Source organism: Salarias fasciatus, chromosome 9 (assembly GCF_902148845.1).
Source record: "Salarias fasciatus chromosome 9, fSalaFa1.1, whole genome shotgun sequence".
In the NCBI taxonomy this organism is placed as follows: Eukaryota; Metazoa; Chordata; class Actinopteri; order Blenniiformes; family Blenniidae; genus Salarias; species Salarias fasciatus.
In genome coordinates, this window is record NC_043753.1 from 15,930,088 (window position 1) to 15,943,801 (window position 13,714).

At 44.4% G+C, this 13,714-nt stretch overlaps 1 protein-coding gene across 1 annotated transcript; it reads left to right on the forward strand.

The window, feature by feature from the left end:
• The first annotated feature begins 2,612 nt into the window (after positions 1 to 2,612).
• Positions 2,613 to 13,694, forward strand: vill (villin-like). The gene is made up of 20 exons (XM_030099243.1): positions 2,613 to 2,750; positions 5,898 to 5,981; positions 6,109 to 6,183; positions 6,304 to 6,503; positions 6,799 to 6,907; positions 7,186 to 7,296; positions 7,380 to 7,585; positions 7,687 to 7,765; positions 7,858 to 7,956; positions 8,059 to 8,212; positions 9,490 to 9,590; positions 9,702 to 9,839; positions 9,929 to 10,087; positions 10,881 to 11,060; positions 11,178 to 11,323; positions 11,685 to 11,829; positions 11,956 to 12,144; positions 12,437 to 12,505; positions 12,658 to 12,960; positions 13,340 to 13,694. Exons 2-20 carry the CDS (start codon positions 5,907 to 5,909, stop codon positions 13,451 to 13,453), a joined length of 2,652 nt encoding a protein of 883 aa, XP_029955103.1. The 5' UTR covers positions 2,613 to 2,750; positions 5,898 to 5,906; the 3' UTR covers positions 13,454 to 13,694.
• The last annotated feature ends 20 nt before the right edge of the window (positions 13,695 to 13,714 follow it).

A 13,714-nucleotide genomic window follows, 5' to 3' on the forward strand; every position in this document is an offset into this window, starting at 1 on the left:
GATTATCACTGTCCACTAATAAATGTTCAACTTTGAGGAGAATAGAAAGATTAGTCTAGATTATCTGAAATTCTATTTATTGGGGGAGGGATGTTGGATGCATTGTAAAGAATGCTGTTGAAATCGTACTGTACAACAATATTAAAGTTGCAAGTTTGCACACCGTTGCTGTGTACCACAATGCGATGACTGTCTGAAATCTCAGATCTGCGACGATCAAATATGAAAAAATAATAGTGTGGTTTAACAAGACTGGTGCTATTTCATAATGTTTCTGATAATAGCTTCAATATCATAATGTCCAGCTTCTTTTGTTAAACTCGATCAATAGTATCCTGCGCTCGCCCACAGTGAGGTGGGATTGGAATAAACTAATCAAGTCATACTTCTTTAATCCCCTACACACACACACACTCACTCACACACACACTGACCAGTCCTATTTCTGGGAAGCGGAGGTGGAGGCTGCTCCAGGGAGCTCATGGATGTTAATTAATTCGATTTTGTTTTTTTTTATTGACCTTGAATATAGCAGATTAAATTAGAAATGTCTGTGTATTTCAGAACAACAGCTAAGTCTTCATTAGCATCTGCTGGAAAAGTAGTGTGTAACGATAAAACCACTGCGTTTTGCAGTAATTGAAATAGTTGATGTTGAATTGTGAGTTTTTGCCACGTTGATGATGAGGAAGTTGACTCACACAGGGTCGGATCTTTGGCAGGAGACACTGGAGACGCATTTGCAGCCACTTGAAATGAAAATTACCTTTTAAAATGAACTGTCTACTTATTGGTTGTTGTTTTCAGCTGCTTCTTCACCAATCATTTTCTCTCAGAAAACAGGTTTTATACCAAGTTCTGCATGAATACTTTGAATTGTCTCCTTTGCAGAAGTGGAGAGGAGCATTTCCATATAAAAATTTGGGTTTTCTTGACCCAAACCGTCTTGTTTGCTCCACCATTTGACTCCAAAAGAGTTTCAGCTGAACGTAATGACTGAATCAGACACCATAAACAGGAAACAGTTATAAAAAAACACACAAGTAACAAACTATTTTGTTTAAGTAACATGTAAAATAACTAAACCTCTTTTCAAAGAAAAGTTATTCCATCCAAATATAATTCTTCAATGACTTTTTGCAACTCTGATCAACAAATCGTGACAAAAGTTCAGCATTTTAATCATGAAGCAGCAGTTTTAAGACTATATATGGTGTTCAGCTTGTGAGAGGACACAGGTCAGCCCAGCTCCCTGCAGGGTTAAACGGTCTGCAGGTGCATTAATTACATGGATATAAACTGGTTAATGTGCAACCAGGTGGAGCTCCGGTCATATCTTGACGTGAACTTTTGGCTTCTGCTTACGTAGCAGCCACTTTAAGTGCTGCAGTGGATTAGGCATTGCAGAGCTCATTATTCCAGGCCTGAAGAACTCTCGCCTCCTTTCTTTTTCCTCCACTCGCCTTCCGCTCTTGAAATGTCAACACTGAAGTCACCGCATTGATTGAGTGATCCTATTTTCATCATGGAGTACCGCTTCGATTCGAAATATGAAAGGCAGTGGTCGAAGGTAAGAGAAACTTTCAGCCTGTTAACTTCAAGATGTTGGTTAACAACTGGGTTAGTTATGTAACGGCGAGTTCTCCAGATTCCCTGTTAGGGATTGTGTGAACTATATAAGACAGAAGCAATAGATGTATCCCTGTACAGAAAACATCAGCAGGGAGTCTGATCTATGATTCATGCACTGGCTGCAGCTGAGAATAAGAGATCCTGACAGATTGTTCACACACTTTGAAAATGTCGGGGATACCAGCAGATGCAGGAGAAAATAGAGGAGCTTTGATTCTTCTCGCATCTTTAAAACACACTGCTTTTTATAAGAGCAGTCAACACGCTCTCATGGAGACGATCTGATCGTTTCTTGAAGCTCAAGGTGAACGATGGCTGTAAAAGCGGCCAACACCCATTCGCTTTGCCTTCATTGTTCACACTGTGGCTTCCTCTCTTTTCCTCTAAAACTCACGAAAAACCACTTCAGACAGAGTGTGTTCCAACATATTTCACTTTCAAGCAAATGTAAACACGAGTTACTAATGCCTTCTCCACAGGGATGTCAAAACCCAGGGCAGTAAACCTTCAGTAATGTCAGGCGTCCTTCCCCCGAGGGGCCGTGTGAGTCGGCACAGAGCGAGAGATTTAGCCACAGAAAGCCTCTGATTCCTTTCCAGCACCACTCACAGCTCCTTCAGTCCACCCCCCCTCCATCTGCTGGTTGTAACTGTTGTGAAATGAATAATTGGTGTCAAGTGGCCCCCGTAATGCCCAGCATGCCGCTGGGGGCTCAGTCAAACATAAACACAGCTCAAAGCGCTGACAGGGGCCTGAATGATGCTCTAATCCATTTTTTTTCTTGAAGAATTGTGAATTATTTGTTGTTTTTGAGCTGCATTTTGCAAGTCTTACTACTACACAAAAGCTGGGAAGTGGGAGGCTATGGGGGGGGGGGGGGGGGGGTGTTTGTAATGCTGCAGCATTGTAAATATTGAGCCAGGAAATTGCAGGTGTGTCCAGATCTGGGTGTGGCGATAGATACATTCAGTCCTCTGCCACACAGACTCTCCGCTCGCACATCGGAAGGACAGATAGGCATATCTTATTAATACGTAACTTATTCTTACTTTGATCAATTTACTGCTACAACTTTCTAGGAGAGCTCCAGGCCTTCGCTAAGCCCGACACAACAGAAGGTAAGAAGCTTTATTTTTCTGTCATGCATTCATAACCCAGAGTTAAATCACAACCATTTATAAAGAGTATCATTTGTGCCATTAAACTGTGCAGGGAATATATTTAAACATGTGAGTTTGTGTTGTTTTCTAAGCGGCATCGTTTCGAAGACATATGTGGGTGACATTATGACGTAACGTTATCAAAGCCGATTGTGAGCTGAGTCAAAGGACACTGCAGGTGGACTGACAGAGAACCAGTATTTCCTGTCTCAGAGATGAACCCATCTGCCCCCTCAAATTGATCTTTTCATGTATTTGTTCAAGTTTGATTATTTGACCAAGGTCAAGTTGCAAAGCACAAAGGACAAATCCACCACAACTGGGGAGCTGTCACTGCAGCAAATGAATGAAATATAGGGTTAGGGGCTCCTGTTTATCTCCATCCATTACTTTTTACACTTTGTGGGAATTGGATCGTAAAATGTGCGTAACACATCTCCTAAATATCTTAAATATGAAGTAGGTGTTTCAAGCTTTATGAAAAGACAATGAACATTTGATAGAAAAAGAAACATCAACTTCAGTTGTCATTGAAATCTTCCATTTATGTGTTCAGGAGAATGAATGACTGTTGATAAATCTCACCTTTTCTCATGGAAGCAGCTCCAAGTGATCATGAACATTATATGAGTTGATTGCGAGTTGTGTAATATAATACAAGTGGGAAACACAGTCGTGTAGTGGTTAACACTTCTGCACCACATCCAGGGTTAGATTCTGGGTTTTGAGGCCTTTTTGTGTGGAGTTTGCATGTTTCCCCTTCATCTGTGTGGATGGTTTTCATCCAACTCTCTAAAGACATGTGTATTAGGTGAATAGGTGTCTTTAAATTGTCCATAGTCTTGTGATGAACTGGTGGCCCATTCAGTTTACCCTGCTCTTTATCTATTATTGGCTGGATCAGCACCAAAACAAAACTTGATTTTGTTCATTCAGGAATATTCTCACATGGTATGGCATCATCAATTTCTATGGTGCATATTTCATTGTTGCTGGTGTTAAACCCCAATTCAGAATGAAAGTTTTTATCTTCTTTACTTTTGTAATAATAACTTTTACCCTGTTAAAGTAGCATTGATTCCTTTCAAATCTATTGATTACTAGGATGTTGGAGAAATGTTCCCATATGACTCATCCTTACTCACAGGAAGCCGGTCGGAGGATTTTGCGACTTCAGCTGCAGCCTTATTATTTTCATTCAAATCTCAGCCCCTCTTTTGTGCCTGTTCAGTATGTGTCGCCTCTTTATCTGAAAGCCCGAATGCCAGAGACACGATGATACTAATGAAGGTGCGGCCGATCCGGGGAGAGAACGGCTGACCCGATCAATCTCACTTCATCTGGCGCCGCTCGCTCCATCAATCACCGCCCGGCAAGGAATTCCATTCCTACACCTGGAGCAAAGATTAGAGGCTGCGTGGCGTACATGAGCCATGAATTATTGCGGGGTTATTTCTCTGGAGAGCGACTGCAGCCGCAGTTCCTGCAGCTATTTGACAATCATATCATGCAAGGATCCTGTATTTGCATTCATGATATGTTGCAGGCGTGCTGATTCCCACTGAGCCTGTTTCTATACAGCGCGTCACCAGCAGGCATATAGTCTTGGTTCAGCTGGCGATGCAGTGTTTGCTTATCAGCGCTGTTGTTTCTGATATCTGAGTGGAGAGACAGCCGGAGCGCCGCTGATTGCAGAACTTGTATTTTGCCGTGGCACCAAGCTGACACTCATTAGAGGGATTAGAGGTGCTTTGCTGTCAGAGATCCAATCTTTTGAAAAGGTTCACTTGTCATGTTGGAGACATCTGTTTCCTCTGAAAAGATAGGGAGCTCGTGAGGAAGGGCGGGGGGGGGGGGGGGGTCTTGGAAATGTGATATTTTCCCCTACTCGAGAAGTTTGGAGGAGTTTAAATTGAATTCCTGCTTTTTGATGTGTCAACTAACGACATGTTTATTTATAGTCTCGGTTCAGTTTTTTTGCAAAACTTTGTTGGTTTGTGCATCTCTGTTTCACTCTGTTTATTTTTTTTGAGATTTAATTAAATGATTATTTAATCAGGTGAGTCACATTTTCACATGCATGATCATCTAATGACAGCATCGTGTCGTCGCACGCAAAAGGGAGCATTGAGATGAGTGAAACGACCAGCTGGAGACGGTATTGTTTCCATTTGTTTGCCATGGGTTGAGCTGTATATGCTCTAAATGTAATGTAATACCATGGAGTGGTAAATGGTCAATGCATTTCACTGATGTAGTTCACTTCCACTGCTTGAGCCATTCACACACACACACACACTCACCCCAGTACAATGGAGACGGCTGCCATGCAAAGTGCTCAGTCCATCCATTGGGTTTGGTTTTTTTCTTGAGGGAATAAGAAAGTTAGCTCTAGTTCGTATATATTTGATGATAGAGAGTAAGTTTTTCTGTTTTTTTGTGGCGTATGTACAGATTTGAAGTCTTTTTGGTTCAGTCTCCTGAAGCCTTATTTCGCTTTTTGAGTCTCGATAACAGTAAACCGTGATCCCGTCCAGCCCTGCGACACTGTTTCCTTGTTGCTCTGCAATAAACCACAAACTCTGCCTTATTTTTTACAAGAATTCATTGTGCATTCAAATCCCATCGTACAATCTTCAGAACTGCTATGAAACAGCTGTATGATTTCCAACACAAAAGGCTGGTGGAGTTGGTGGGGACCAAACATCAAGATGGAACAAAAAAGATTGATAATGTGTTCATGAAACTTACTGCTAGTGAAAAAACAAGAAACTGCCTGATAAGTCTGGCGTATCAACTTAAAAGCTACCATGCTCTTTCTTATCTAGCTGATTCTTTAATTCGCTGAGAGTGAATGTTTTATGGCTTCAATCTTAGCTTGTTAGTGATATCTATAATCAATCATTGTCCATCTTAAACACATTATCTTTTAAATAAACTTAGTCCTTAGTTTAAATTATCTTGAAACTCTTTTTAAACCAACTTTGACTGTCCCCACATTTACGCCATCTATTCTAAGTCAGCTATTATTTTCCAAACCTACCATTCTCTGTCTTCTTTTTTTTTTTGTATCTAATATTTTGGGGGGGTTTATTTCCGTTTCAGTTCAGCAGGATGATGAGCGATGACAGCCAGGACGCCCTCAGATCCATCACCCGAAAGCCGGGCCTGCAGATATGGACCATCAATGTGAGTCGTGCGTCTCCCTGACATGGTTCTGCAGGACGTATGTTTACAAGGTGTGGCGTGATAAAAAATAAAAATCCTACCTTTGTTTGTGGTTTGTGGTTGCGGTGTTGTTGTTTTCCCTATTCAGAACATGAAAATGGTTCCAGTTCCAGTCAAAGCCTTTGGTAACTTCTTTGAGGGAGACTGCTACATCGTTCTGTATGTGAGTACGGCTGCTGATTTCCCCAGAGGGCGCGCTGACACCCAGCATTAATAATGCATCCCGTTTGCATCTGTCTTCATTCTATATCTGTGTCTGTTCGCCGTTATTTTTTCCCCCCAGTCGAGTGAGAAGAGGGGCTCGAGCCAGTCTGCCGACATCCACTACTGGATCGGGAGGCTCTCGTCTCAGGACGAGCAAGGCGCGGCGGCCATCTTTGTCACCCAGCTGGACGAGCACCTGGGCGGCAGCCCCGTGCAGTACCGGGAGGTGCAGGGCTACGAGTCGGCCCGCTTCAGGAGCTACTTCAAAAATGGCTTAATGTGAGTCGGGGGAAGGCGGAGAGGGGCGGCGAAGGAGTCTCCCTCTCACGCTCACACTCACTTATGCCGTAATCTGTCCGAGGCATGGCTCACAACGCTAATCCCTCTGTATGAAATGATTATGACACAAAACAGGCTTGTTTTTTGAGGCTTAGCAGGGGAAAAACACCCCTTTCCGTCTCGCCAGATTCATTAACCTTCAGCCTTGCTTTTCCATGCATCCATGCTTCAGGGCTCCTGGCCTTCGTGTTTTATCACACTTGAACTTTGGTCTTGCTCACTGATTTTTCTGCAGCTACAAGAAGGGCGGGGTGGCCTCGGGCTTCAACCATGTCGACACCAATGCCTACAACGTCCTGCGGCTGCTGCACGTCAAGGGGAGGAAGCATGTCACGGCGACTGAGGTGAGCGGAGCAAAAGCGTGGGGGGAGAGCGATCATGAGCCATGTCTCCCACCGCTGCTATCACAGGTTTGACACAGTCACGCTATACGAGCGGCGACGGTGCTCCCCCCTTAGCCAAATTACAGCGTGCTTGTTGTCATAGCTGTCGAGGAAGGTGCTAATTGCCCGAGGAGTGCCACGAGCGTGTGGCGTCTAATTAATACCTTCCCCCAGAACGGCTGAAAATGTCCATTCGAGGCAGGCAGGGTTTATGCAGCGTGCCTGTGGTGTGCGTGCAGGTGGAGGTGGCATGGAGCAGCTTTAACACCGGAGACATCTTCCTGCTGGACATGGGGAAAGCCATCGTGCAGTGGAACGGCCCGCACAGCAACCGGAGGGAGAAGCTCAAGGTAAGAGGAGAGACAACGATAATGTTGGATGTTGCTCTGTCAGGAAGATGAGTGATCTTTTAATTCCTTTTTCCTCCTTCCAGGCCGTCCTGGTGGCTCAGGACATCCGCGACCGAGAGCGGGGCGGCCGTGCCCAGATCGGTGTGGTGGATGGGGGGGACGAGAGGGACTCGCCGGAGCTGATGAAAGTCATAACGACTGTGCTGGGCCCAAAGCCCGGACATCTGAAAGACCCCACTCCGGACGACGTCTCCAACAAATCGGCTCACAGCGGCGTCAGACTCTACCAGTAAGGACCCGAAACTGATCGGCCGCTTTCCTGCTCCACTGGTGAAGGATTCTGGCTGTAATGTTGATAACGTTGTGGACTCTTCTCTTGTTTTTCCTCAGTGTTTCTGAGGACAGTGGGAATCTTGTGGTTCAGGAAGTGGCCATTCAACCTCTGACACAAGATCTGCTGCGATCCTCTGTAACTTGCTTTTATCCTGAAAATCATATTCCTCACATATTGTTGCTCTAGAGAATGCTTCTGCCTCATGGATCCGTGTTTGTTTTTCTCAGGATTGCTACATTCTGGACCAGGGCGGCTCCAGTGTGATGGTCTGGAAGGGCAAGCAAGCCTCCCAGGCAGAGCGGAGAGAAGCTCTGAACAGGGCGGTGGTGAGTTCAGGACGCCTCTTGCGGCTTTACGGGGAGTTATGAGGCAAGTTCAAGCTAATACATGTTTATCCATCACATTCGTCTGTCAATGTTTTCTACCAGGGTTTCATCAAAGCCAAAAAATACCCACCCAACACCACCGTGGAAGTGATGACCGAGGGAGGAGAGTCCGCCATGTTTAAGCATTTGTTCAAATCCTGGAAAGACAAAGGGCAGACCAAGGGTCTGGGCACTACGTACAGCACTGGAAAGATAGGTAACGTGTGCTCTACATCTTCGCTATATAATGGTTATTTCACAATAAGGCTAAGCTATTTTTATTTTCAAGTAGTTTAGAATTTCTACATGAGATCAGTGATGTTATTGAATGATACATTTTTATTTATATATATTTTTTTTATAGGAATAACTGTGTTTTTGTTGCACTATACACACTTAGAAATATGCAAATTGAAAATGAAGGGAACCCATATGCTCAATACTGCCACCTACAGTAAAGCAGAGGTACTAACTGCCACATTAAATGGCTGTTTTATCATTATCATATCTTCAAAGCCAAATGTCTTATTGACCTGTATAAAATACATCACCTGATTAGAGCGAAGTGGGGACATTAAAAAAGGTTTCCATAAACATGACAATGATAATATAAAAGACACACCTTCAGTTCAAAGGTTCAAACCAGTTCAGTAAGATCAGTGCGATCAGAGGTCAAGTAGAGCTCAGGCCAAATAAAATCAGAATAATAATGGTGAGAGTCACTTATACTTACAAGTATTTATAAAACATACAAGTATTTATAAAAGTTTACTCATAGAAAACTGAAAAGTAAATAGATAAGGAAGAAATAAAATACAGCGCAAATACTGATTACAATGTGAGCTAAAATAAAGTGAAACATGAGGGAATGAGATGTAATAAGAATGAATCAGAGCTAAAACAGAAGTGCAACGTTTGTATGAAAAGATGATATAATGCAACTGGACAAATATACAAGCTTAAAAAGATAAGATTAGAAATTAAACGTGACATAAAAGCCAGACTGATGAAGTGAATTTTAAGTTTACATTAAATATATTGACACTGTGTTCCTTCAGACCATCTGGAAGCTTTTTCCAGTGATTTGATGCATAATAAGTGAACGCAATGTCAAAAAAAGTTTTAGTTCAGCTTCAAAGATGAACAGAGGAGACGGGAGTTGTACAATTTCAAAATTTCAGCCAGGTATTCTTGAGAAAAACCGCGCTCCTTTTTAAACGAATTAAGGAATTTTAAAATCAATACGAAAACTGGGCAATCTAAAAACTTTAATACAGAGGTTATTTCTACTTTGCAGCTGAACTTTGAGGTGCATGATTGCATGCACATAATTATTCTTTCATATCTCACATAAGAGTGTGAATAAAGTGTATTTTACCCATAATTTCAGTTTTGCTTGTCATGGTGACCCTTCAGTGATGTGTTAACGTGTCCGTTGGTCTCATCATTTCCCTGTGATTCACTGCTGAGGTTGAACTGTCTGTGTCTCCGCAGCTAAAGTTGACCAGACGAGGTTTAACACGATGGAGCTCCACGCTCGCCCTCAGCTGGCAGCGCACCATCGCATGGTGGACGATGCTTCTGGAGATGTTAAGGTGCGAATGAGCATTTATTACCAAACCACATGCAAAAAAAAAAAAAAAAGCACTGTCACTGATCCAAAAACACAGAATGCTGAATAAATATCTTTAAATTGTCTTTGACAGGTGTGGCGCATTGAGAATCTGGAGCTGGCTGAGGTCAACCCGAGGTCATACGGACAGTTTTACGGCGGCGACTGCTACCTGGTGCTGTACACGTATCAGCGAGCGGGCCAGCAGAGGTACATCCTCTACATGTGGCAGGTCGGTAATGATCCTCCTCCCCTCGGCCTCTGGCAAACCGACGAACGCCTACTTTGTGTTAACGTGGTTTTGCGTCTGTCGGCCGTCAGGGACGCCGTGCCACCAAGGACGAGATCACGGCGTGCGCCTATCAGGCCGTCAACCTCGATAACAAGTACAATGGCGCCCCGGTGCAGGTCAGGGTGGTCATGGGGAAGGAGCCTCAACATTTCCTGGCCATTTTCAAAGGCAAAATGATTATTTATGAGGTACGGTTACAGTATGTGTGTAATGATGGCTTCACTTGATCACAGACAATTAGAGGGAAAATTATTAAAAATATGATCTTTCTGATGTCCTTTTTTCATTATTAGACATTAAGAATATCTCTATTAATGGATAATAAACAGAGAAACAGTCTTTCTAATCAATCTCTGGCCTGCTGACTGTTTACTATGATGAATATTATGATAAAAGACTGCAGGATGGGAGTGGAGGGCGAGAGAAAGAGGCTCGAAAACACTGAAAAGCAGCACATCTAATCTGAAATATTCTCCCATTATGAGTCAAACAAGCACATGCCAAAGATACTGATCTAATTTATTGCCGGTGGATGTGTATTATACTGCAAAGGCGATATTAGATGAGGCAGACAGAGAAAGTTTCATTTAATGAATCGCGCTCAGCTGGAAGTCTCACTCTGCACTCAGAGGTGAGTTTCCAAAAAAACTTCACATCCAATTACAGTTAGAGTCACATCAGGTAAAGCAGAGGGAAAAAAGCCCTTATTTTGAAGTGTAATTTGCATTCTTGGAGGGGACACTGTACGATCAAACAGTTTTTCATATTAGTTTGTGGGTTTAAAGTCAGGATACCTGCAAATTTAACCACTCGGATAAAATTCAAGTCAATACTGCAGTGAAAAACTGGTGCATCGCAATTAGCAGTGTGTTATACAATACAACGCAACAAACATGTCAAAAGCTGTGTGTGTGTGTGTGTGTGTGTGTGTGTGTGTGTGTGTGTGTGTGTGTGTGTGTGTGTGTGTGTGTGTGTCCAAAGGGAGGCACTAGCCGGTCTGGCGTGGACACCCCTGAGCCTCCCATCAGGCTTTTCCAGGTGAGAGGCACGACTGAGTTCAACACCAAGGCCACCGAAGTTCCAGGGAGGGCTTCGTCTCTCAACAGCAACGACGTCTTCCTGCTGAAAACCGACCGCCTGTGCTACCTGTGGTACGGAAAGGTACGAGTCTCGCGTCGCAGCCGGGGCTCTCTTCAGAGAACCGGAAGTTGCATTTATGGTTTGTGTTTCCAGACAGTTTGAGGACGGAGCTGAGTGTGTTTGATGTGTTTTCTCCAGGGCTGCAGCGGGGATGAGAGGGTGATGGGCAGAGCCATCTCTGATGTGCTGTCCAAGCACAGCAAGCAGGTGGTGATGGAGGGCCAGGAGCCAGCTGAATTCTGGGTAGCTCTGGGTGGAAAGGCTCCCTACGCCAGTGACAAAAGGTAAGTCAGTGACACTTCCAGCAGCCAGATGTTTTCAGTGATGAACGTTCAACCTGAATCCTGTTATTTATCAGGCCTAGCTGCAGAGCAGAGGCTGAAAAGCATCATATTAACCCCTTAACAAAGACTTCAGACTTCATCCAAAAATGTCCCTTAATCATATTTCAAACCATTAATGAGCTTACATGTAAATCTGCAGGGATTATTTTTATATTAAGGTCAGTGGAATATGCCCAATGTTGTCTGAGGCTAACAAAATGCAACATGCCCAAAAAACCAACACACACACACACGCACACGCACACAAGAAAAAAAGCAGATTACGGAGTTGTTTTTAACGGAGAGGCTTGTGTTGTTTCAGGCTGCAGAGGGAGGAGCCGCTCCACAGCCCCCGCCTGTTCGAATGCTCCAATCAGACGGGCCGCTTCAGGATGACCGAGGTGGATGATTTTGCCCAGGATGACCTGGATGAAGAGGACGTCATGCTGCTGGACTCCTGGCAGGAGGTGAGAGGTGAAAGAGGGGTCAGAATCAGTCAGGATCTAGTATCGATTCCTGGAGATGAGCGTTTATAACGCATAAGTCTTTAACATGAATACATAAATGTGTCCATCGATCTTTCTTCTGCACAGATCTTCTTGTGGGTTGGAAACTTCGCCAACCAGAAAGAGACCAAAGAGGCCTGGAACAGCGCCCAGGAGTACCTGCGGATGCACCCGGCGGGCCGCGACCCCGACACGCCCATCATCTTCATCAAACAAGGGCACGAGCCGCTCACCTTCACCGGCTGGTTCAACGCCTGGGATCCTCTCAAGTGGAGCGTGAGTCCCGCAGCGTCTCCTCGGCCTCCCTGGGAGGCTCTGGAGAGCCGTCGTCTGATTAACCAACTAAACGCAGCACGATCGCGGCGTTACTAACATCCATTATGCTTATCTGCTGATTGGAGAAATGAGGCGAAAATATCACACGAGCACAACGCAGTCGGCCGAACGAGCCGCCTGTGATATTAAAAGCACTGTACAGTCAGGATTTAACGGATTTGTTTGAAGACGAAGACGATGCCGCTGCACGCTCGCTGATGATCAATCCCGGTTCACTTGATCTTCTCCGCAGGGAGGCAGCTCCTATGAGGAGATGAAAAGAAAGCTGAATGATCCAGCATCTCTCTCACAGATCACTGCTGTAAGTGATTGACACTAATCCTAACATTAACTAATACAATGTACTGATAGCATTGACTTAATAACCACTAATGCCTTTATTTTTAATCACAGTATCATGTAATTTGGAAATATGAAAGCATGATTTCAGTAGCGGTTTAATCATGTCTGCAGGGTCTGGACACCACGGACTTTGACAGGAGTCCGGTCGGGATGGGTGGGGGTGGATATGGGGCCCCGGGGGGCCCCGTGAGTTCCCCTTCTTTCTACAGGGTCCACTCCACCGATCGGTCCCCCAGATCCTCTCTCCCCAGCAGCCCGTCCCCCGTCAGAATCCACTTCAGGTCCTCCTCCTCCGGGGCGAATTCCCCCCGGCCGCCCTCGGCGGACGACGGCGGGATGTACCTGCATCCCGACCTCCTCGTGAACAAGTCTGTCAGCGATCTGCCGCCGGGGGTGGACCCCAGCCAGCGAGAGGTGGGTGTCGAGTGGTCGATCCAGTGCAAACGCTGCGGCGGTAACTTATTAATGACGGATCTCCGAGTGGTTCTGTCTGACAGAGCGCAGTTAACAAGACTCAGGCAACTCCAATTCAGATATAAAACTGTATTCAAGTACAGAAATTTTGATGATCTGGGCTTGAAAGTGCAAATTTTTGAAGGTTTCATACAAAATGTGGCGTTGTGGTGCAGTACAGGGTGTAGCTGTAATGTTCCTTCATGGGTGGGGGATTCCTCTAAAGGCCCAACAGCTCACGGTAAACCTCCATGTAATGACTGTGTGTGTACAGTAGAGGTCATCCTGTACAACTCTTGTTTGTGTGTGTGTGTGTGTGTGTGTGTGTGTGTTGCTGCAGGACTACCTGTCCGAGCTGGACTTTGAGCGCCTGCTGGGCACAAGTCGCGCAGAATTCACAAATATGCCGAAGTGGCGTCAGAACGACTTGAAGAAAAAGGCGGGACTCTTCTGAGAATTACAGTTGAGAAAATGGAAATGTGCCTCTGATTTTTTTTTTTTTTTTTCTAACTTATCTGCCAAGTTATTGTGATTATTGATGTTTGCAGAGAATGATTTTTACAGTCTGATTGTTAAATTTAAGGACTGATCATTTATTTTAAGTCTATTTTGAATTGTTCTTTGTATCTATGTGTTTTAATATGATCGTACGATGATCGAATTTTACCATATTTCAAGCTTGCGACATTTATGTAGTGAATAAAGATAGGAAACA